Source organism: Panicum virgatum, chromosome 9N, assembly GCF_016808335.1.
Source record: "Panicum virgatum strain AP13 chromosome 9N, P.virgatum_v5, whole genome shotgun sequence".
Lineage (NCBI taxonomy): Eukaryota > Viridiplantae > Streptophyta > Magnoliopsida > Poales > Poaceae > Panicum > Panicum virgatum.
Genome location: NC_053153.1, coordinates 21,652,179 through 21,673,864, shown reverse-complemented (window position 1 = coordinate 21,673,864; position 21,686 = coordinate 21,652,179). Strand labels below are relative to the sequence as shown.

Genomic DNA, 21,686 nt, shown 5'->3' with positions numbered 1-21,686 from the left:
AATTCATATCAAAATCCAATCCATTAAACCCATTCCAACCCAAACCATTAGCAGGGTGACATCTGGGACAACAGAAATTTGCTACGGCTACACGGATACGCTCGCCTTGTTTAGTTCCTTCTAGGAATCCTAAAAAATGCAAGCCGAGAAAAGAATCATATATGAAGTCAAGAATGTAGTCTATTTGCAAAACCTCTTCAGAAATGTGTATAACTTTTCGCGACGAATCTAATGACGGTAATTAATCGATGATTGGCTACAGTAATACTACAGTAACCATCATCTAATCATGCGGTCAAAAGTCTCATTAGATTCATCAGGGTTCCTAGCGCAGGGGTTCTGGAGTTAGTTTTGTGAATTGCCTTTATTTAATATAATAATTAGCTGTCAAAGTGTTGATTTCCTAGAATTCTAGGAAACCAAACTGAGAAGCTAGTGCACGGAGTACTCGTTACATTTCTTTCTGAAATTGGTCTTGTTTGGTTTCCTAGAATTCTAGAAACAGTACGTCTTCTAGTTACGCGATCAAATGTCTCATTAGATTCGTCAGAGTTTCTAGCGCAGAGTTCTGGAGTTGGTTTTATAAACTACTTTTATTTAATACAGTAATTAGCGGTCAAAGTGTTACTATTTCTAGAATTCTGGAAAATCAAATAAGGCCATTACATGAGCTCAACTTTGATTTTAGCCCATTTGTACGTCACAGTCTTTGCCCTATGATGTTTATTTAATGCGACTGGGAGCTCGTCCACCTAAAGATGTTTGTTTACTCTCTTTGTTTTTATTTACATATGTCAACCTAAAAACGCTCATTTAGTTGTGCGACTTGTTAGCCCGGTCTTTTCTCACAACTATGTCAACCTCAAGAAAGTTTTTTTCTTCTAATAATTACCGCAAGAAAGCTTTTGTACTGCAAATAAGGCCAGGATCGAAGCTCCTCACACGGTGGCCTGACGGCACCCTCTCTGCCCCCAACCCAACTACACTTGACTACAGGAACGGAGGAACCCAACCTACAACAGCATAATTTCACACCGAGACCAGGAGCAATCACATGTTTCGGTTAACGTGCTGCGCATATGGAAAGTTCGAATCTTGCGAATTATCTAGAGCAGGGCAGACGCCGGTCAGGTAGCAACTAGTTTCTTCTTATTAGCTTCTTTTTTTAATGCACGCTAAAGAACAGTATGGACGGCGTGCACGCCGCATTCAGCCTCTACCAACGGCAGATGCTTGGGGGGGGTGGGGGGGGGGGGGTCAGGGAGATCCGATCGGTTCAGCTGCAATATGCCGCCGGCCGGTGGCTCCATTGACACTGCCCACACCGATGATGGCTTTACAGGGGAGCCTCTCTGAAGGTATGTACCCATATCTCGTGTAGCTAGCACCCATCTGTTGTTCCAATGGTCACGAACTTTCTGTGGGATCGAGGGGTGAAATCCCTAACCGCAGAGCTGCACAATTCGTAGGTACTGGTGATTGGAGTGATGGGTGGAGCAAATCCTCGGCGACAGCTCCACCAACAATCGTCATGGCAAGCTGCGAATCTCAGTCAGCCGTTTCAGGAGTTCAAGGTAGCAGTACTGATGAAGCATCCTCCATGGAAGGGGACACAACTAGTAGCTCGGGAGGGAAAAGGAAATGGGGAGTGAAGAGGTAGGATTACTGCACTCTATTTTGTTCAGTTCTTGAGAAGAATCAAATTAGAAGTGTAGGCTGTTAATACATGACGAGAAAAAAAAATCAGTTAACTAGAAAAGGGAAGCAGCTCATTCGGAGATCAAAATAGCCATCTTTCTTGTCATGGTGATTATTCTAAACAGAAATTGAGCTGCTTTTGCTCATGTTTAAAATTCATGAGGGTACATTAATCCAATAAAGATTATTTTCTAGTCCTGACACAATATTTGTTGAATCAGTATAACTGTATTAGTTAGGTGGCAATGGGGTTGTGGAGTAATTGAGATTGAGATTTCTTAGTGAATATTGCTTTGTTTCTATTGCATTAGGACAGCAGGGTAGCCAGTTTGTTGTTCTATTTATATGGAGAGCAATTACCATAGCTTCATCGGGAATGCTTAGTTATCATGTAAATTTCAAGTTGTCATGCTTCCAACATATTTTGTTGTCTTAGATAATTCTTCTTACGATCCAATGAATCCTTTTGTATAGCAGGGGCTGGAAGTCTGGAGTTGGATCAGATTCACGAGCATATGCACCCGGCCGTGTAAGCCCTCTGGAGGAAGCTCTTCAACATTACAGCAATAGGGGTTCTGGTGCTATTATCGTCCCCCGAGTTGGACTTGAGTTTGATTCATGTGAGGAGGCATTTGAGTATTATAATCTGTTATCATGGGAGATGGGTTTTGGCATACAGTATTCAACAAATCGGACATACAAGAAGAATGGAGAGACCAATACAAACATGCAATTGTTTGTTTGCGCATGCGCGGTAAGTAAATACAACAGCGGCTACATTTTACTAAACTGATAATCTATATAACTTACTGTATCTTCTCTATATGTAGGTACCTTATATATAGGCCGTGTTTGTTTCCGCTTATAAGCGGATTCTGGATGGAAATAAGCGAGAATCCCACCCAAACAGATCGATTATTTGTTGCTTCTCTCCGCCGCCGCTTCTCCAGTGATCTCCGATACAACGTGGATCCTGATTTTTCCCACCACGGCCCAGAACTCGCGCACGGGAGAAGCGAGTGGATTTTCCACTGACTGCCCCTGCTCCGTCTCCCGATACCCCTCCTCTCCCCGTTCCACCCCTCCGCCCCTAACGCCGCCGCCGCCCCACTACCTGCGGCGCCCCCCCTCCTACGCCCCCACTCTACCGTCGTCAGGCCCCCAACTACGCCGCCGGCCGCCGTCGGGGGAGACAGTGCGGCTCCCGCATGGGGACCCGAGCCCGGATCCGCGCGGCGCCGCCTCCCTGATCCGCGCACTGCTCCTCGGCCCGCAGCCGTCCGGAACCGCGCCGTCGCCGCCCGGAATCACGCCATCGTCGCCTTCCCCTGCTGCTGCCGCTCCTCCCGCTCGCCCTTGCTGCCGTGCCGCTGCCCTCCCCTGCCGTGGGCGATGGGACCTTGAGGCAGGGGGGGCGCTCGTCTTCAAGGCTCGTCTCATCTTCAAGGCGGGGGGCCGAAGGCGGCCGGCCGGCGCCGGAGCTCCAAAAGCGGAGGTGGTGAGCCAGCCACCAGAACCACTACGAGTGGTGGATCGTGAAGATTGAAGAAGAGATAAGGATGATAGAGTAGGGAAAAAAAGGAGGAATAGAAGAAATATGTTTCGACAAAGATTAGTAGGAAAAAAATAGGATGAGTGTATTTAACTTTAAAATATATTTGATGTAATAGTAATATAATTATGTAGTCAAGATACTAAAAAATATAAGAATTATTGAATTGTGCTCGAACTCAGCAAAAAAATGAGATATCATCATGCTCAAGGGCATTTCAGACATTTTACCACTCAACTCAGATAATCAGGTCAAAATAATCAGGATTGCCAAACACCCTGCTTATTCAGACAGCTGATTCTCCAGGCACCTAGCTTATCTCAGAATCCTGATTCTCAGAAAAGCGAGAAACAAACAGGGCCACAGGAATCAGCCTAAAAGCTGCTTTATGCGCAGGGCGTGCCAGATGCAGGGGTTAGTAACTCAATTAAATAGGGGTGCCCGTCATTCATGCGCCTGCTCCGGACTTATGATGATGGCTGGTATATTAAGGATTTTTGTGCAGATCACAACCATAAGTTATCTGAAACATGCGGTGAAAAAAAATGCTGGAAATTACACCGTCAGATTGATCCGCATACTAAAGAACTCATCAAGATATTACGAGCAAACAATGTCAGCATGACGAAGGTGTATTGCATTCTCAAGAGTGCATTTGGCAACAATTCTGCATCTCCGGTGACAAAAGGAGCATTACGTAACCTGTGTGGTCAACTGAATAAAGAGAATGCAGAAGAAGATGTAAAGAAGACTGTGGCTGTTTTCAACCGTTTGCAAGAAGAGGATCCAGGATTTGCCAATGTGGTTGATTTGGATCACGATGGAAAGATCAAAACAATGATGTGGAGCAATGGTAAAAGCAGGCACGATTATTTATGCTTTGGAGATGCGATCACTTTTGACACCACGTACAAGACAAACAAGTATAACATGCCCTTTGGTTTATTTGTTGGGGTAAACAACCATTTTCAGTCTGTAATATTTGCTGGTGTGCTGATGAGGGATGAAACCATTGAGAGTTTTGAGTGGGTTTTCACGCAGTTCGTGGCTCTAATGGGAGGAAAAGCACCAAAGACAATCCTAACAGGTATGTGGGCTAAAATTGCAAATGAATTAATGAAACTGTGGCTGGTTATACTTAGATTGAGAAAAACAATTAAGTTTTTACTCTGTTACTTGCAGATCACTTTCGTTCTATGGAAGTTGCACTAGCAAATAAATTTCCAGATGTAACACACAGATGGTGCAAGTGGCATGTATTTCAGACAATCAAGTCAGAGTTAGGTCCGGCATATACCAAGGAGTTCAAGCAGGAATTGAACAAGGTATGCAATCATATGCTGACACATGAAGAGTTTGAAGCTGGATGGGCCGAGCTGATCAAGAAGCATGGACTTAAGGATAATGTGTACTTGTCAAATAGATATGACAACAGGCATATGTGGGCAAAGGCATACTTCAGAGGAAAGTTTTGTGCTAAGCAAACAAGCACTCAATGCAGTGAAAGTGCGAACCATGTGCTTAAAATTTTTGTTCCGCCAGCGGCACCGATGCATGTATTTGTGGAGCAGTATCATAAGTTGTTGTGTGACTGGAATGAGAAGGAGGTGTTGGAGTAATGGGCTTGGCCCATTACTTCTAAAGCATTAAAAGAATTTAAAGTCCACTATTAATGCTAGGGAATCAATGCTTAATTCCGTACCGGGAATTGAGGAGGATCTCAACCGACTTAAAAGGTGGACTTCGTGTACACCACTTGTGAAGCCGGTAAGAGGAGGACGGTGAACCACACGCGCGCGCGCTCGCTCGCCTCGCCGGGCCGGAACGTGGCCGTGGCCGTGGCGAGGCGCGGCGCGGCGCGGCCGTGCAGGTGCGGTGCGACGTGATGTGCTGAGATGATACCTGAGGCACATTAACTGCCGCTCATTAAAGCCATTCATGATGTCCAGGTTCGTTGAACCTGAGGCATATCGTGCCTATATAAACCAGCACCCTCTCCTCTCATCCTCACTCATCTCAAGCACTCATCCAGGTACTCCTCTTCAGGAGACCTCTCCCTTCTCCCTCAGCTGCTTTCTGCCTTCCCCACCACTAGCACTGCGCGCACAGGTCTAGCGAGAGCAGGGCCTCCGGAACCTCTGCTCGCTGAAGGTCCTGCACGGGACGCTGGCAATTAGGTTTTTGGGAAGCGTCTTGATGCGACTGCTCGCTCCCTGAACGACTCCTTCGTCTACTTCCCGGCGTAACCGCTCGTGCGAACGACTACTTCGTCTACTTCCCGGCGTAACCGTTCGTGGGACTGCACTGCGAACATCTTCCTGCATCGACATAGTTCGGCTACTTCGAGCAAGACCAGTCGAATAGCATGTCTATTCCAGCTGGTAACGGCGCAACCGGTGCCTCCGGCACTGGTCCCGCCTTGGGGTACTTACTGAACCTACTATGGTTTAATTCTTTGTTCATGCTTATTAGTGAGAATAACATGAACACATGCACATATCTTGTACACACATTATCACTCATCTATATCATGAAATTGATATTAATATTTGGAATTAAAATATACCGAAAATTGCCTAGATATCTAACAATCCAAAAACCTAATTGTGTTAATATGCTTTCGGTATCTAGCTTTGCTGCATCAATCAAACCACCACCTTTTGATGGTTCAAATTACAAACGTTGGCAAGAGCGGCTTATACTATGGTTAACACTATCGAGAGTGATCCATGTGAAAGAGGGTAAGCCTGAACAATTCTCTCCAGAGGAAGGGAGTGCGTTCGATGAGGCTGATATTTTCTTTCGAGGCTTGATCATTAGTGTTCTCGGTGATAACCTGGTGGATTCTTATATCCGGCTGCCAACTGGCAAAGCATTGTGGGATGCTCTTGAGGCTCAATATGGAGTATCTGACGCCGGGAGTGAGTTGTATATCATGGAGCAGTTCCTTGAGTACAGGATGGTCGAAGACCGTTCTGTAGTGGAACAGGCTCATGAAATACATACTCTGGCAAAAGATCTCAAAAATTGCAGCAAAGAGTCCCTATGTGTGTTACCCAATAAGTTTGTGGCCGGAGGTATAATCTCTAAACTGCCACCTTCTTGGAGGGACTTTGCTACTTCTCTAAAACACAAGAGACAGGAGTTCACAATAGATGGACTCATAGGGACTCTTGATGTTGAGGAGAAGGCGAGAGCAAAGGACATACGTGGGAAAGGAGTTGTTGGTGCTTCAAGTGCCAATCTTGTTCAGAAGAACAACTCCCACAAGAACAAGAAAAAGCCACCGCAGAACCAACCAAAGACTAAGAAGACAACCACTTTTAAGAAGAAGAAGAAGACGGGAGCTTGCTATGTGTGCGCTAGTACGGATCACTTTGCTGCAAAGTGTCCGAACCGCAAAGGCAACGACTCCGCCAACATGGTTATTAGCGAGCCTGGAGGAACTTCGGGGTACGGTAATTTATTACCTACTGTTCTTTCAGTCTTTGGTTCACCCGAGTGGTGGGTTGACACTGGTGCTAATATTCATGTTTGTGCTGATGCTTCTTTGTTCTCTTCTTACCAAACCGGCGGGACTTCCTCCTTGCTGATGGGGAACGGATCACATACGCGTGTTCTTGGTGTTGGTACGGTAAATCTGAAGTTTACTTCGAGGAAGACCGTGCAGCTGAAGAACGTGCAGCATGTCCCCACCATCAAGAAGAATTTAGTCAGCGGCTCTCTACTGTGTAGAGATGGTTTCAAATTAGTCTTTGAGTCCAATAAATATATCTTGTCTAAATTTGGTACTTTTGTTGGAAAAGGTTATGAAAGCGGAGGCTTGTTCCGTCTTTCTTTGTCAGATGTTTGTAATAAAATTGCATACAATGTTATTAACATTGATGAAACAAATGTTTGGCATTCGAGGCTTTGTCACGTTAATTTTGGTTGTATGATGCGCTTAGCTAATTTGAGCTTAATTCCAAAGTTCACTTTTGTCAAAAATTCTAAGTGTCATGTATGTGTTGAATCAAAACAAACTCGTAAGCCTCGTAAGACCGCGGAGGCAAGGAGCTTGGCACCCTTAGAATTAATTCATTCCGATTTGTGCGAAATGAATGGAGTGTTGACAAAAGGTGGTAAAAAATATTTCATGACTTTGATTGATGATAGTACTAGATTTTGTTACATCTATTTGTTGAAGTCAAAAGATGAAGCTTTACACTACTTTAAAATCTATAAAGCTGAAGTAGAAAACCAACTTGAGAGAAAGATCAAAAGAGTTAGGTCAGATCGTAGTGGCGAGTATTTCTCAAATTTATTTACTTTATTCTGCGAGGAACATGGTATTATTCATGAAAGGACGCCTCCCTATTCACCTCAGTCAAATGGGGTTGCCGAAAGAAAGAACCGCACTCTAACGGATTTCGTTAACGCCATGTTAGATACAGTGGGACTTTCCAAGGAATGGTGGGGTGAGGCTATATTGACTGCATGTCATGTCCTAAACCGTGTTCCTACAAAGAATAAAGAGATAATTCCATTCGAGGAATGGGAGAAGAAAAGGCCAACACTGTCATACTTACGTACATGGGGTTGTTTGGCAAAAGTGAGTGTGCCAATAACCAAGAAACGTAAGCTTGGACCTAAAACTGTGGATTGTATCTTTCTAGGTTATGCTATTCACAGCGTTGGATATAGATTTTTAATAGTGAAATCTGGAGTACCTGACATGCATGTTGGTACTATAATAGAGTCCAGAGATGCTACATTTTTTGAAAACATTTTTCCCATGAGAGATGAAACAAGTTCATCTAGGCAAGAGTTCATCGAGGATGATGGCTCTGCTGAGCCGATAGAACACAATGAACATACACTTGTAGAAAATCCTGAGGAGGATAACAATGATGCTCCGAGAAAGAGCAAGAGACAAAGGACTGTAAAGTCTTTTGGTGATGATTTCATTGTATACCTCATAGATGATACACCCAGAACCATTGAAGAGGCATATTCATCTCCTGATGCTGACTATTGGAAGGAAGCAGTAAGGAGTGAGATGGATTCTATTATTTCTAATGGAACCTGGGAGGTCGTTGAACGTCCTTATGGATGTAAACTGGTTGGATGCAAGTGGGTGTTCAATAAAAAGCTTAGGCCAGATGGTACTATTGAAAAGTACAAGGCTAGGCTTGTGGCCAAGGGTTATACCCAAAAAGAAGGAGAAGATTTCTTTGACACTTATTCACCAGTTGCTCGATTGACCACAATTCGAGTGTTACTTTCCCTGGCAGCCTCTTATGGTCTTCTCGTTCATCAGATGGACGTTAAGACGGCTTTCCTCAATGGAGAGTTAGAAGAGGAGATCTATATGGATCAGCCGGATGGGTTTGTATCAAAGGGTCAAGAAGGAATGGTTTGTAAGTTGTTAAAATCTTTATATGGTCTCAAGCAAGCGCCTAAGCAGTGGCATGAAAAGTTTGATAGAACTTTGACCTCTGTCGGCTTTGTTGTGAACGAAGCTGACAGATGTGTGTACTATCGCTATGGTGGGGCTGTAGGAGTGATTTTGTGCTTGTATGTGGATGACATACTGATCTTTGGCACTAGCCTTAATGTGATTAAGGAAGTCAAAGAGTTTTTATCTCAAAATTTTGAGATGAAGGATCTGGGAGAAGCTGATGTTATCCTTAATATAAAACTGGTAAAAGAGATCAATGGTGGGGTGATTCTTACACAGTCTCACTATATGGAGAAGGTGTTAAGTCGCTTTGGTTATAGCGACTATAAACCTGTCTCAACACCATATGATGCCAGTTTAATTCTTAGAAAGAACAAAAGGATAATGCGAGATCAGCTGAGATATTCTCAGATCATTGGTTCATTAATGTATTTAGCGAGCGCTACAAGACCTGACATCTCGTTTGCTGTAAGCAAACTGAGCCGGTTTGTTTCAAACCCGGGAGATGATCATTGGAAGGCTCTTGAAAGAGTAATGCGCTATCTGAAGGGGACAATGAACTATGGAATTCACTACACCGGGTACCCAAGGGTACTAGAAGGGTATAGTGATTCAAATTGGATTTCTGATGCTGATGAGATAAAGGCCACAAGTGGATATGTGTTTACACTTGGTGGTGGAGCTGTTTCTTGGAAGTCTTGCAAGCAGACCATCTTAACGAGGTCAACTATGGAAGCAGAACTCACAGCATTAGATACCGCCACTGTTGAGGCTGAGTGGCTTCGTGAGCTCCTTATGGACTTGCCGATAGTTGAAAAACCGTTACCGGCAATCCTAATGAACTGTGACAATCAAACGGTAATTGTCAAGGTGAATAGTTCAAAGGATAACATGAAGTCATCTAGACATGTGAAAAGGCGGTTGAAATCTGTCAGAAAATTGAGAAACTCCGGAGTTATAGCCCTGGACTATGTTCAAACGGCTAAAAATCTGGCAGATCAGTTTACAAATGGTCTTTCACGAAATGTGATAGACAATGCATCTATGGAATTGGGCTTGAGACCCACGTGAGTCATTCTATAGTGGAAACCTGTCCTATGTGATCGGAGATCCCGTGAATTAGGATGGTGAAACAAACTAAAGTCTGACTGTGAGAAGAGAACCTTTGTGAAAAGGGCTCATTCCGTGTATAAGGTGCATTTCTCTTCTAATATGTATGGCAGGTTGGTCTATACCTTAATGTGTGCCAGGTGGTTTCTTTTAAACAAATGAGTTGTTTTCTTGAAACAAAGATGTTGTCCTACAGAACATCTGAAAGGAACACACCTATATGAGTTTGACCACTGGTCATGGTCTATGAGAATTGGGTATTCTCTAGAAACTCATGAAGGGCCTGGAGTATGACTTATAAGCTCCAAACCGCGGGGATGCTTTTGCAGCCTAGTACCGGTGTAGGGCTCTGGTCAAACTTGTTTGCACAAAACCGGCAATTCAAGGCATAGTCCATTGCACAGTTGTAAATAAGTGTAGCCTTTGTCCTAGATGGAAGTTCAACTTAACAGTCTCTGTCGAATACTGGTATATCAATGAGGGAATGAGGGCATTTCTAGTGTGGCTTGAATTTCTTGGTGGGGATTGTTGGAGTAATGGGCTTGGCCCCTTACTTCTAAAGCATTAAAAGAATTTAAAGCCCACTATTAATGCTATGGAATCAATGCTTAATTCCGTACCGGGAATTGAGGAGGATCTCAACCGACTTAAAAGGTGGACTTCGTGTACACCACTTGTGAAGCCGGTAAGAGGAGGACGGTGAACCACACACGCGCGCGCGCTTGCTCGCCTCGCCGAGCCGGGCCGGGCCGGGCCGGGCCGGGCCGGGCCGTGGCCGTGGCCGTGGCCGTGGCCGTGGCCGAGGCCGAGACGAGGCGAGGCGAGGCGAGGTGCGGCCGGACGGGCGGTGCGGTGCGCATGCGCGTGCGCGGCCGGACGTGACGTGCAGGTGCCGGTGCGGTGCGGTGCGGTGCGGTGCGACGTGATGTGCTGAGATGAGAAGGATGTTTTGCAGTAAAGAGTATTAAAACAGAGGGTTAATGTCGTCACTAATGACCGGATATTGAAGGCTCTTTACGACGTCCAGGTTCGTTGAACCTGAGGCACATTAACTGCCGCTCATCAAAGCCATTCATGATGTCCAGGTTCGTTGAACCTGAGGCATATCGTGCCTATATAAACCAGCACCCTCTCCTCTCATCCTCACTCATCTCAAGCACTCATCCAGGTACTCCTCTTCAGGAGACCTCTCCCTTCTCCCTCAGCTGCTTTCTGCCTTCCCCACCGCTAGCACTGCGCGCACAGGTCTAGCGAGAGCAGGGCCTCCGGAACCTCTGCTCGCTGAAGGTCCTGCACGGGACGCGGGCAATTAGGTTTTTGGGAAGCGTCTTGATGCGACTGCTCGCTTCCTGAACGACTCCTTCGTCTACTTCCCGGCGTAACCGCTCGTGCGAACGACTACTTCGTCTACTTCCCGGCGTAACCGTTCGTGGGACTGCACTGCGAACATCTTCCTGCATCGACATAGTTCGGCTACTTCGAGCAAGACCAGTCGAATAGCATGTCTATTCCAGCTGGTAACGGCGCAACCGGTGTCTCCGGCACTGGTCCCGCCTTGGGGTACTTACTAAACCTACTCTGGTTTAATTCTTTGTTCATGCTTATTAGTGAGAATAACATGAACACATGCACATATCTTGTACACACATTATCACTCATCTATATCATGAAATTGATATTAATATTTGGAATTAAAATATACCGAAAATTGCCTAGATATCTAACGGGAGGACCGTATGGTTCACTTGGACAAAATGGTAATGTGAAATGCACTATTTGTATTGGTGAAATGATGATGATGTGGTTTATATCGTTTGCATAAAAAATCAATTATCTAAACCAATGAGTTACCTTCAGAAGAATAGAGATGGTTATTTATAATCTGGTAAACTATAAAAGTTTGTATGTATGATATTCAATTTTTTGGCACATGTTGTCTTGTGTCTTAATTTGTAAGCTATATAAGCATTAGAAACCAAGCACACAATCTCTAGTTGTAAACTTAATGACTGTGTGGGTATGGATAAACATCATTGTTCCTGTCTCATTTCTTTTTGTCAGAAATGCAAATATTGTTGCACTATATTATATGACTAATGAAGTTGCAGTGCTGCTGCAAGTTTGATAATAGAAGCATCAGTCTTTTTGTAACTACATTTTTGCACATTTCTAATGCACTTCTCTTGTTTCAGCCTTTGAATGAGAGTTGCACAGGTTGGCCATTTGAGGCACATGCAGCAGAATTCTATACAAAGACAATGCTCAGAAAGTTTGTCGAACACATTAAAGCGGCTGCATCCTATATTGTAGAGGAGATCGTGCCAAGGAGTAAATACAGGTTGGTTCATATCGATGGTATAAACCGTGAGAAGTGGTGTCGTGGTACATATGAAGTAGAAATAAGGGAGAATGGAGGGTACTACCATTGTGAGTGCGGATTGTGGGAGCATATGGGCATGTTATGCTGCCATTCTATCAGGGTAAGTTGAGGTAATATTGTGCTAGTTGACATTAATACCAGGCAGGAGATGATGACGAATAAAGCATTATTTATGGTTTATACCTTGCAGGTGATGATGCAGCTGATGGTACGTAAAAATACCAGAGGCACACCTGATGCAGAGGTGGTCGCGAAATGGAAGGAGATTTGATTCAGGCAAGCCAAGTCGCCCCACCACTGCAAGTTCGTTGCAGATCTCGAGAACTTTTCGGAATGTCTCACTGACAGCCAAAGCAAGAGAGTTGGTTGACTTGGGTGACTTGAACATCGAATGCAATGACATGTGCTATAAAGCAATGTGCGAGATAATAGAGGAAGTGAAGAGTAAGAGACCCAAACCGGATGGACTCGGACATGAGGCTCAGGTAGAAAAGGCACTTGCACTAGAGACAAGTGGTGCGACAGGAAGTAGCTAGTTACATGCTCAAGTTAAGCTACCTGAAAGAATGAAGGGACTTGGTAGGCCATCTAATGCACGAGACCGTCCAAGATATGAGCGTCCCAAGAGTGCAAGTAGGACCAAGCGCTGCAAGAGATGCCGTCAGCCTAGTCACAGAGCTGATCAATGCACAGAATGCGATCCAGCTCTAGACAAGGTAAAAGCACCAAGCTGATGCACTCGCTGCAGGATGACAGGGCACGCAAGGGTGAATTGTGCAAGTCTGAGTGTGGTAGCTGAAGCTGGAGGGCTCTAAACCATTTGAATATATGATCTCTGATTGAAGTGGATGGTTGTATTAACTATTTTATATATTTTTAGTTTCTGTAGTATGGTACTGGTAGCCCATCCCAATTACCAGTAGTCTTATTTTGCTGCTCCTAGTTTATGTTAATGTATGGTACTAATTCATGTACTGTATGGCCTATGGATGTTGATCTATCGGCAAGCTATGAGCTTGAGTTGAATGGATGGTGCACAACTTTATTGCACTACAATGAACTAAATGTATCAAGTCATGGTGTGGTTACAAAATGGATGATGGGCATGCTTGGACCGTAGGTGGCTTTTGTTTCTCACTTCAATATATGCAAACGGTTGTCCTATGATTGTAAATGACCACATGCCTGTCAGTTTGACCATGTACTTGAAGCCAGGTGTCTTTCATTTTTGACATTGTGGAATAAAATATTGGGTTACACAATGAGTAGGTATTAGAAAGCAAAAGGTAGATCTCAACCTGTCTCAATCCTATGGTTTGCAAAGCAACAGTATCGGGTGGGTATCGGGTTGGTAGGAGATAGGTAGATATAGAAAAGGTTGATCAGGCCTATCGATTATAGATCTAATAAAGATTTAAAATTGAGGTGCGAGAAGGAAAAAAACCTTTGAATGTCAGATGGGAGGCAAACGGTCACGATACCTAATATTGTAGGATTCAAAATTTATCCTAAAACAAATTATTTAACTCTATTTAAAAAATACATGTACATGTAAGCATCAGTTACCCCTAAATAGGGGTAATAAATAGAGGAAGATATAATCATTTTACTTTTTTGTTGATTTGAGCTAAATTAAAATTTTTAGAATGACTTGTATTTTAAGACGGAGAGAGTAGCGATATCCAACGCCGATGAACAGTTGAAGCAAATTTCTTATCTTTGAATTGAAACCTTTTTGAACAATTGCACATTCTCTATTTAAAAGTTAAAACGAATACAGTTATCGTGCTTCTAGTTGAAACGAGGAATACGGGGGGATCACCTCAGAAGAATAAACGAAGGAGTCAATCACAAATCATGGCCGCGCGAATTTCCTCGACGAGCACATGATTGGATTCGAACAAACCAACGAACAAACACGCGAACGCATGCAACAAGAAACCCAAAAGAAAAAAGAAAAACCCAACCATCTCCTCCACAAAAAAAGGGTCAATGGCGAATCGTCGGCGCCCCGCCGTTGGCCAAGGCCGCCTCGCCGTCGGCTTCCCTGAGGACCTTCTCCACTGCGGTAGCCCGCACGAGCGGCTCCGGCAGCGCAGGCAGCTCCTTGAGCGCGTCGGCGGCCGATACGCGGTCGAAGTACACATGGCAGTTGTCGTTCTCCGCGGCGGCCAGCTCGGCCTCGACCTCCTTCCGGAGGCGCGCCACGGCGTCCCGCACGGGCGCCAGCGCTGCCGCGGTGGACGACGACAACGACTTCTTGCCCAGCGGGCCCGTCTTGCCGGCGGCGGCGTCCAGGACCGCCACCGCGAGCCGGAGCCGCGCCACCGCCTCGCCGACGGAGCCGGGGCCCTGCTCGCGCAGCGCCCGCGCGCGCTGGAGATTGGCCTCGGCTTGGAAGTAGGCGGCCTTGGCCTGCACATGCGGCCCCCACGACTTGTCGATCGGCTGCTGCTGCTGCTCGAGGCTGCCCAAACTGATGAACACTTCATGGTAGTCATGGCTGACCTGCAAAACGAGGCAACGGAAGATCGTTAGGAAAATCATTTGGCATAACTATTTCTTTTTCTTCAATTCAAAAAATAAGTCGGTCAAGACTTTGGCAGCGAACTTCACTTGCAAAGGGATCTCCTTAACATATCTTTGTCGTAAACTAATACTCCAAGCACATGGCTTTCTGGATTTATTAAATGCTCATTAAAATGTGATTTTGATTTGAACAGTGCAAATATTTTTTTTTCTTGCATTATACGACGACTAGCCAGAAGTCAGAAGCGATTTCCGTTGGCATGAGTACCCACCTGCTGCGCAATCTTGGAGCACAACGCTGGCGGCTTGCCACCGGCGACGGCAAGCTCGAAGTAGCACTCGAGCGCCTGCACGAGCATGAGGCGCTCGAACGCGGCGAGGCAGGCGTCCGTCGTGCGGGGCCCCGCCGCCGCCCGCAGCGCGCCCGCCGCGTCGCAGAGCGCGCCGCACGCGCGCCGTATCCCGTCGGCCCCGCGCCTGTCCTCGGCCGCCGCGGCGCGCGCCAGCTCCGCGGCCAGCGCGGCCAGCGCCGCCGCCCACTCCGTCACCAGCGACGTGTGCCGCTGGGTCTGGCCCTGCCCCTGCCCCGTCGCCGCCTTGTTCCTGGCCTTCTTCCCGTCGCCCTCGTCCCCAGCGACAGCGTCGTCGCGCCACGCGAAGCAGAGCTTCTGCTGGCTGGGCCCGGCCAGCATGTTCGACGCGTAGATGACGCGGAGGTACGCGCGGAGCGCGGCGGCGGTCTCGGCGGCGCCGGTCCTGGCGCTCTCCGAGGCGCGCACGACGTGCGCGCGGGCGTGCATCAGGACGGCGAGCTCCGCGTCCCTCTCGGCCGCCGAGGTGTCCCCCTCGAAGCGCAGCGCCTTCTTGCCCGGGAAGGACAGCATCGGCATCGGCGCCGGCGGGGACGCCGCCGCCGGCGCCTTGGCTCGTCGGAACAGCGAGTGCATGGCGTTACGTGGCCACGTCGCGCGAGAGGTGCGCGTCCGTGGCGAGAAGTTCGGCGGCGTTTGCAGCTATGCTCCTCCTAGCTGATCGAGGGGGGAGGATTGATAAAGGAAAGGAGTTGGGTTTAAGCTTTGCGATTCGGAGGTGGATTAAGATGCTAATTGCTAAGCAAGAGATGGAGGCGGATTAAGGAGAGCAGGATGAGTCCGGACGCGAGACAGTATCATCAAGCCGTCGGAGTCAAGGCGACGGGCGGAGGCGGGCTGGGCCCACACGGTTCGGCTTGGCGCGTATGTCCGCTTAGTGCAATGTCAACTGGTGTTGCTGGAGTTTTCCTTTATTTTGTCGCACATCTTAGCAGAAAAAATAATACATAAATAATATTAGGGGATCGTTTAATTTTGAAACCGCAGGAAATAAGACACTTTAATCATCAGATACAGCCATATATGTTTCTTGTTCAGCATCGTCTGCGACGAGAAGTCCCAGGTAAATTTCCCTGGAAAGCACTTGGCAGTTCACTCAGAGAACAGATCCTCCAACAAGAAGGAATCCATGGATCAAACAAAAACAATATCGCCCATGTAGAACGAACAGATGGACACAAACACTAGCTACAAGTATTTTTTCCAGGAAATGGTTGACACAGCAGTTGAAGTTTTCTGGGAAAATAAAAACAAGATTGTTCACTTGCAAAATGTTTATCTCAACTGGAAGCATATTACAAACAGCAACGTATTCCATGAATCCTATCTAGCATAACTAATGCTTGGCCTTCTTGGCATGTGCCTTCCTTTTCGTTTTAGAAGGTGCCGTGTTCGACAATGGTTGGCGCTTGTTCCTCTTCTTCAATTTTGCCTTCTTTTGTTTCTTATACTCGCTGTCAGGATCTACGAAGTCATCATCACTATCATCTTCAACCGGAACAGAGACATCCTCATCCGATTCCTGGTTGTTACCATCCTCATCATCATCTGAGCTCAAGACTAAATCTTCAACCCGATCCTCCTCACCAGCAACATCATCATGCTCCCGGGGTCGCTTCTTTTTCTTCTCCTTCGCGGTTCTGCACACCAAACTAAAGGTTTAATGTGTTTTTCATGCCAAGTAACAATGGGAAAAAACAAAGTATGAGGAAGAAAAACAAAGTACAAGGAGGAAGGCAGAGCATACTTGGGTTTCTTCTCTTCAGTCAGCCAGTTCTTACTGAAAGCAATGGTGGCTTCATCATCATCCTGCTCATCCTGTTGCTTCTGTGCTTCACTTAACCTCCTTGAGAAGGTTGACGACTCCGCCCCCACGATAACACTGGATGGGAAGAAGAAATTAGTAAACCCAAGGCCAGTAATCAGTATGCAGCTCCGTACTTACAACGTGACCATGGCACATATGTTCTAGTGGTTTGTACAGAGCACTTAAATGAAATATGTTCTATCAGATAATATGACAGAAGTTGCTCCAAGCTAAAATGCAGAGGGTACTTGTTTGTTATATTAACATAGCTAAACATAGTCACATGGAGGGAACCAACCTCGTCTCATCCAGAGCATCCATCCTGTCCTGTGCTCTCTGGTGTAGAGTGGCAACATATTTCGAGAGAGGGCTGCAACGCTCTTCCTTTTCGGTCTGTTGGGAGTGCACATTACAAGGTCACACAATGACAGAAGAATGGTAGTAAAAAATAATAATGCACAAAAAGCCAAAGCCAGTAGAAGGATTCATGCCTGTAGAAATGACTCTACACCTGGATCATTGGGTGAAAATGCAATCCCCGCACGTTTTGACTTAATGAACTCAACATTGGCCTCTATCTGAAATCAGACATGATGATAAGCTATGTGTGCAATGGATCAAATACTATAAATCTAAGTCTTCTACACATGCTTGGCAAACCTGATGAATAAGATCCTTCATTTCCTTCCTAAACCTGTCAGCTTTAATGGTTTTGCAAAAGCTTCGGAGCCGAACAAGTGGAATGAAGGACATCTCAAAGAAAGCAATGGAGTAGCTCCAATGGGCCAGATGTTTAGCAAGCTCATCAACCACAGAATAAATGCATGCTTCCTGAAAGGCACGTGTCTTAACCGTTTTCTTGTCAACCTGCATGACAAGATAACTGTTACAAGCTTCTTCAAAAAGGCATGTTCCATGACATAACATTATATAAGAAAACACACCTGTTTAACACTGAACAGATTCACTGCTTTGCCTACACCTCCATCTGGACGTCCTCTGAGTTCTTTCATTTCAAGCATATCAAGCAGCAGAGAGGACACAGGAATGAAGGTACCAGTGGCTTCAGCGATGCAATTAAGCATCTTTACACACCTAAGGCGTACAGGGAAGTAACGCGCGCTAGGTACAAGACATGCCATGCCGTGAATTATTTGGGTCAATGGATAAGCCAGAGGTCGGAATTCTTCCTCAGAACTACATCCGCACACAACACTGGTCCAAAGCTCAAGGCAGAATATGTATTGCCAATCATAAACCTTTTGGTAAGATTTCTGCACAAGAAGCACTCATCAGCAGCCAGCAACAGAATACTGCTTTAGTGCTGTACAACAAATAGTTTCTAATCAACAGAGGGAGGGGGAATAAAATAACATTCAGAAAAGTGAGATCTCAATAAACAAGGTGCAAGAATAAGGGGTTACGAATGCAACAAGTATTAGAATGACTTGAACAATATCAGAAAGGTAGTTGAGGAATAAAATACGAGTAATACCTCCATTTGTTTTTTTGTCGATTTGCTACTTTCTTTCTGCCTTTTGTCCTTCGCTGACTTACAAAATAAAACAAGAGGCGCGTAACTCTCTGTCAGATCATAGGTAAACAATTAAGTTCCAGTGGATGGCAATGAGTTCAGTAGCATATACCTTTGGGCCTTTTTCAGTAAGAGCTCCTCTTAAGATAACCCCCAGTTGACGGATGAAAACAAAAGCATGCTGGTATGCATTTTGTGGATCCAGACTATATAATTCTCTGACACAATTCCCAAGGAATTGAATGTGTTGTAGTTTTGATACACTGATAGATTTGGACAATTTGCAGTTTACCAAATAAGCCTTGTATATACCCTTGAGGCATGTGTCAAGGCAATCTGAACCTAATTGAATGCACAAGTCTCGAAGGAACATAAAAGAAACAAGAGGCATTGCACCGCGTCCTCTAGCCCATGTATGAAGCAGAGCCTATAATTGAAGCATGCAAAAGAGAAGTAAATAACAAACTTTGTAGACGGACACCAGAGGCAATGCCGAAAGCAACCACATAGGCATAACAGAATCACAAGCTACACACCTTAACATACTTCCTCAGGAGTGATGGGAAAGCTGCCAGAAAAACAGCAGATGCTCTGGCACGGTGAATAGTAAATGCTATCATTTTCTCATCAGTCATCTCTGTTATCATATGAAGTGCATTGGCAAGATAGATCCTCATAAGGTTGCCATGCCTCTTCCATGGCTTACTCAGCATCAGTTCACTGATTGTCTCTTTCTTCCCTCCAAAGCTTGGGGCACCAAGTAATTGTCGGAGGACTCTATCCATGTGTTTCAAAACAAAGTGCATTACTTTATCAAGTACACTACCAGACATGACACTGAACTTTGGAGCTGAATTGTCCCCTTGATCTTCACCATAATGGCAGGCTCGCCGAAAAGCTTGAAGAATAGAACGAATAGAACCTATCCTCTCATTCTGCACTCCATCGCACCAGGAATCAACCATTTCCATTGTAATAGGCTTCACACTTTGCTTTGGTTCGTCTTTGGGGACAGGTTCCTCATCAACAGAAATCCCAGTTTCCTGGTCATCCTAAAGGTAATATTCAATGATGAGTCCACTCTCATGCTTCTATTATACAAAATTTACAAAAAAGGATCAGCTTACCTCGATTTCATCATCCTTGAATTCCAGCAAGCCTTTATCGTTCTCTTCTAAATATTTATAGAAGTCAGGATCCTACAACAAATAAGTAAATAAGCCTTAAAAACAGCCTACAGTGATATGGTGGCGTGCAGGAAAGAAAAAAAAAGGGGAAAACTAGGAAAGAAAGAAATGGTTAATTTGAAGAACAAAATTGAGCATCTAGTTCTGGGCCTGAGGCTAACTGTGCAACTAAAGTTAACGCAGTTCAGGATTTAAGCGGTCAATATCAAGCAGACCACTAATACTAGCCAAAAACTATCTACCATAAAGAATATGTTTTGCACTTAATCAACCAGATTAACTTGAGCAACTAAGAAACTGGGAAGGCAAAAGCTTTCGTGTCCAGGGGAGCTCTGTCATTATACTGTATTAGAGAAAGCAAAAGAAATGCCAGTCAATTTACAAAGCTCCTAGAGGGGAAGCAAACTGGAAGAACAAAGAAAAATAAAGATAGAAAAAAAGAGAGCTCACATATAAGATACAACCAACAGCAAGGGTGGAAGTGTAACTTCAAGGGATCACTCATTCGAGGATGGATATGCATAAATCTAATGCAACTGCAGTGTAGGTCAAAACATTGAATATGAGGCATTCCTTGCACAAAGTTGTGGCCAGGTGGCATAACTGCTGCTACAGTACAGAAAAAATGAGAACAAAACATAGAAAATGATTATTATTAACTCACTTACGGTACCAACATAACTAAACATCAATCTCTGTTAATCTGTTATGCACCTATGGAGGAGCTTCTTCCTATATAATAGTAGTTTGCTACCATGGAGTCAGTTTTTACTCTTTTCTGTGATACCTAGTATCACCCTTTTTCTTCGAATAGCTCATCATATTGCAGTCCAATAATTCATTTCTGAATCAATAGGTCGACCACACAATTTTAATGTGAATGCATACAGACCCAATAACTGCCAGCTATTAGGCAAAAACCACACCAGCTTGTGGAGTCAATTTAAAAGCATCCAAAGGAAAAACAGGACGAAGGCTCAATCTAGCCTAGCACTCACATATCCAGGCAATCAGTAAAGCATTAAAAGATGGATAAGCTTAGTGCCCAGAACCAGTAACGATCAACCATCCACTTACGCTACTAGAAATTGATGTTTAATAACTAGAAACAATGGATATAAAGATTTTAAGTTCGCGGGAAACACAGAGCAGATATCGGAAGGAACGGAATTAAAACCTTTTCCAATATACGCTTGAGCTCTGCCACGTGCTGCTCATCCTCCTCGTCGTCCATTGCATCCTCCAAGTCTTCATCCTCCTCATCGTCGTCCGAGACGGGCAAGTCCACTAAACCCCCACCAAAACCACACCGAAACAATGGCCAAACCGATCAAACATCTGGACAAATCGGACGGAAGCGTAGAGAGGAGTGGCATACCGAATTGAGGTTGTGTGGGGTCGGGAACTCACCGAAGTCGTCGGAATCAGACATGGTGAGCGGCGGCGGCGGCGGTGGGCGGCTATACTCTTGTGGAGGCGGGGAAGGAGGAGGGACTAGGGAGGCGGCTCAGCAGGAGCAGCGGGCACTCGAGAGAGGCGAGAGGGCCGCCGACGGGGGCTCCTATATACCCTCCACAAGATGGTCAAGCCATCTACCTTTAAAGCCCACGAAGGCCCAAACTACGTTCTTCTCCGACGCCGGCGGCGAGTAGCGGGAGGCGGTGGCGCGGCGGGCGGCTGGGGGCACACGCCGACGGGTGCGGCGACGCTGGAGGGCGTACCGGCGGGCGGCGGCGCGGGTCAGCGCGGGCGGTGGCGCTGGCCGGCGCAGCGGGAGGTAGGGGTGGAGGGCGGGCGGGCGGCGGGGCCAGGGTTAAAAAAACCGGCCGGAACCGGTCCGGTTACCGCGGTTACCGGTCTTACCGGCCCGGTCCGGTTCCGGTTCCGGTTCCGGCCGGTTAGAAACCGGTACAAATTCAAATTTTAAATTTGAATTCCAAAAAATAGAAAAATTTCAAAAAAATTCTTAAAAATACTTCAAGGTGCAACGAATCTAATGGTGTCAAATTTTCTCAAAAATTTGTTCATTTAGTATAGTTTGCGAGGAGTTGAAGTTACATCAAAAAAGAAAAAGAAAA

The 21,686-nt window shown here is 45.5% G+C and overlaps 4 protein-coding genes across 5 annotated transcripts; 2 read left to right on the top strand and 2 right to left on the bottom strand.

Moving 5' to 3' along the window:
- Positions 1-1,252: 1,252 nt before the first annotated feature.
- Positions 1,253-3,415, top strand: LOC120691912. Of its 2 annotated transcripts, none has more exons than XM_039975116.1 (4): positions 1,253-1,358; positions 1,470-1,656; positions 2,176-2,452; positions 2,529-3,415. In XM_039975116.1, the coding sequence occupies exons 1-4, from the start codon at positions 1,328-1,330 to the stop codon at positions 2,541-2,543; spliced, it is 510 nt and encodes a 169-aa protein (XP_039831050.1). In that variant the 5' UTR covers positions 1,253-1,327; the 3' UTR covers positions 2,544-3,415. The 2 variants fall into 2 exon arrangements, with proteins under 2 accessions (XP_039831050.1, XP_039831049.1); XM_039975115.1 differs by having other exon boundaries at positions 2,173-2,452.
- A 456-nt stretch (positions 3,416-3,871) lies between these two features.
- LOC120688843 (protein FAR1-RELATED SEQUENCE 11-like) lies at positions 3,872-4,869 on the top strand. Its single transcript, XM_039971205.1, has 2 exons — positions 3,872-4,337; positions 4,433-4,869. Exons 1-2 carry the CDS (start codon positions 3,872-3,874, stop codon positions 4,867-4,869), a joined length of 903 nt encoding a protein of 300 aa, XP_039827139.1.
- A 9,069-nt stretch (positions 4,870-13,938) lies between these two features.
- On the bottom strand, positions 13,939-15,851 carry LOC120692425 (pH-response regulator protein palA/RIM20-like). Its single transcript, XM_039975713.1, has 2 exons — positions 14,982-15,851; positions 13,939-14,688 (listed from the first exon to the last, which is right to left on the bottom strand). Exons 1-2 carry the CDS (start codon positions 15,654-15,656, stop codon positions 14,170-14,172), a joined length of 1,194 nt encoding a protein of 397 aa, XP_039831647.1. The 5' UTR covers positions 15,657-15,851; the 3' UTR covers positions 13,939-14,169.
- Positions 15,852-16,239: 388 nt separating this feature from the next.
- Positions 16,240-21,413, bottom strand: LOC120690258 (nucleolar complex protein 2 homolog). Its single transcript, XM_039972853.1, has 12 exons — positions 21,019-21,413; positions 20,786-20,895; positions 19,549-19,620; positions 18,958-19,473; positions 18,534-18,848; positions 18,383-18,439; positions 17,832-18,161; positions 17,548-17,754; positions 17,379-17,465; positions 17,186-17,280; positions 16,828-16,962; positions 16,240-16,720 (listed from the first exon to the last, which is right to left on the bottom strand). Exons 1-12 carry the CDS (start codon positions 21,038-21,040, stop codon positions 16,417-16,419), a joined length of 2,250 nt encoding a protein of 749 aa, XP_039828787.1. The 5' UTR covers positions 21,041-21,413; the 3' UTR covers positions 16,240-16,416.
- Between the last annotated feature and the right edge of the window lie 273 nt (positions 21,414-21,686).

Excerpts from the sequence above, each read along its gene's own strand:
- LOC120688843 (XM_039971205.1), top strand. The coding sequence starts at position 3,872 with ATGACGAAGGTGTATTGCATTCTCAAGAGTGCATTTGGCAACAATTCT. Across the intron at positions 4,338-4,432 it reads ACCAAAGACAATCCTAACAG|ATCACTTTCGTTCTATGGAA; the intron begins GTATGTGGGCTA and ends TGTTACTTGCAG.
- LOC120690258 (XM_039972853.1), bottom strand. The coding sequence starts at position 21,040 with ATGTCTGATTCCGACGACTTCG. Across the intron at positions 19,621-20,785 it reads TCAAGCGTATATTGGAAAAG|GATCCTGACTTCTATAAATA; the intron begins GTTTTAATTCCG and ends TATTTGTTGTAG. Across the intron at positions 17,466-17,547 it reads TGAAGGATCTTATTCATCAG|ATAGAGGCCAATGTTGAGTT; the intron begins GTTTGCCAAGCA and ends GTCTGATTTCAG.
- LOC120691912 (XM_039975115.1), top strand. The coding sequence starts at position 1,328 with ATGATGGCTTTACAGGGGAGCCTCTCTGAAG. Across the intron at positions 1,359-1,469 it reads ACAGGGGAGCCTCTCTGAAG|GTACTGGTGATTGGAGTGAT; the intron begins GTATGTACCCAT and ends CACAATTCGTAG. Across the intron at positions 1,657-2,172 it reads AGGAAATGGGGAGTGAAGAG|CAGGGGCTGGAAGTCTGGAG; the intron begins GTAGGATTACTG and ends CCTTTTGTATAG.
- LOC120692425 (XM_039975713.1), bottom strand. The coding sequence starts at position 15,656 with ATGCACTCGCTGTTCCGACGAGCCAAGGCGCCGGCGGCGGCGTCCCCG. Across the intron at positions 14,689-14,981 it reads GCTCCAAGATTGCGCAGCAG|GTCAGCCATGACTACCATGA; the intron begins GTGGGTACTCAT and ends CTCGTTTTGCAG.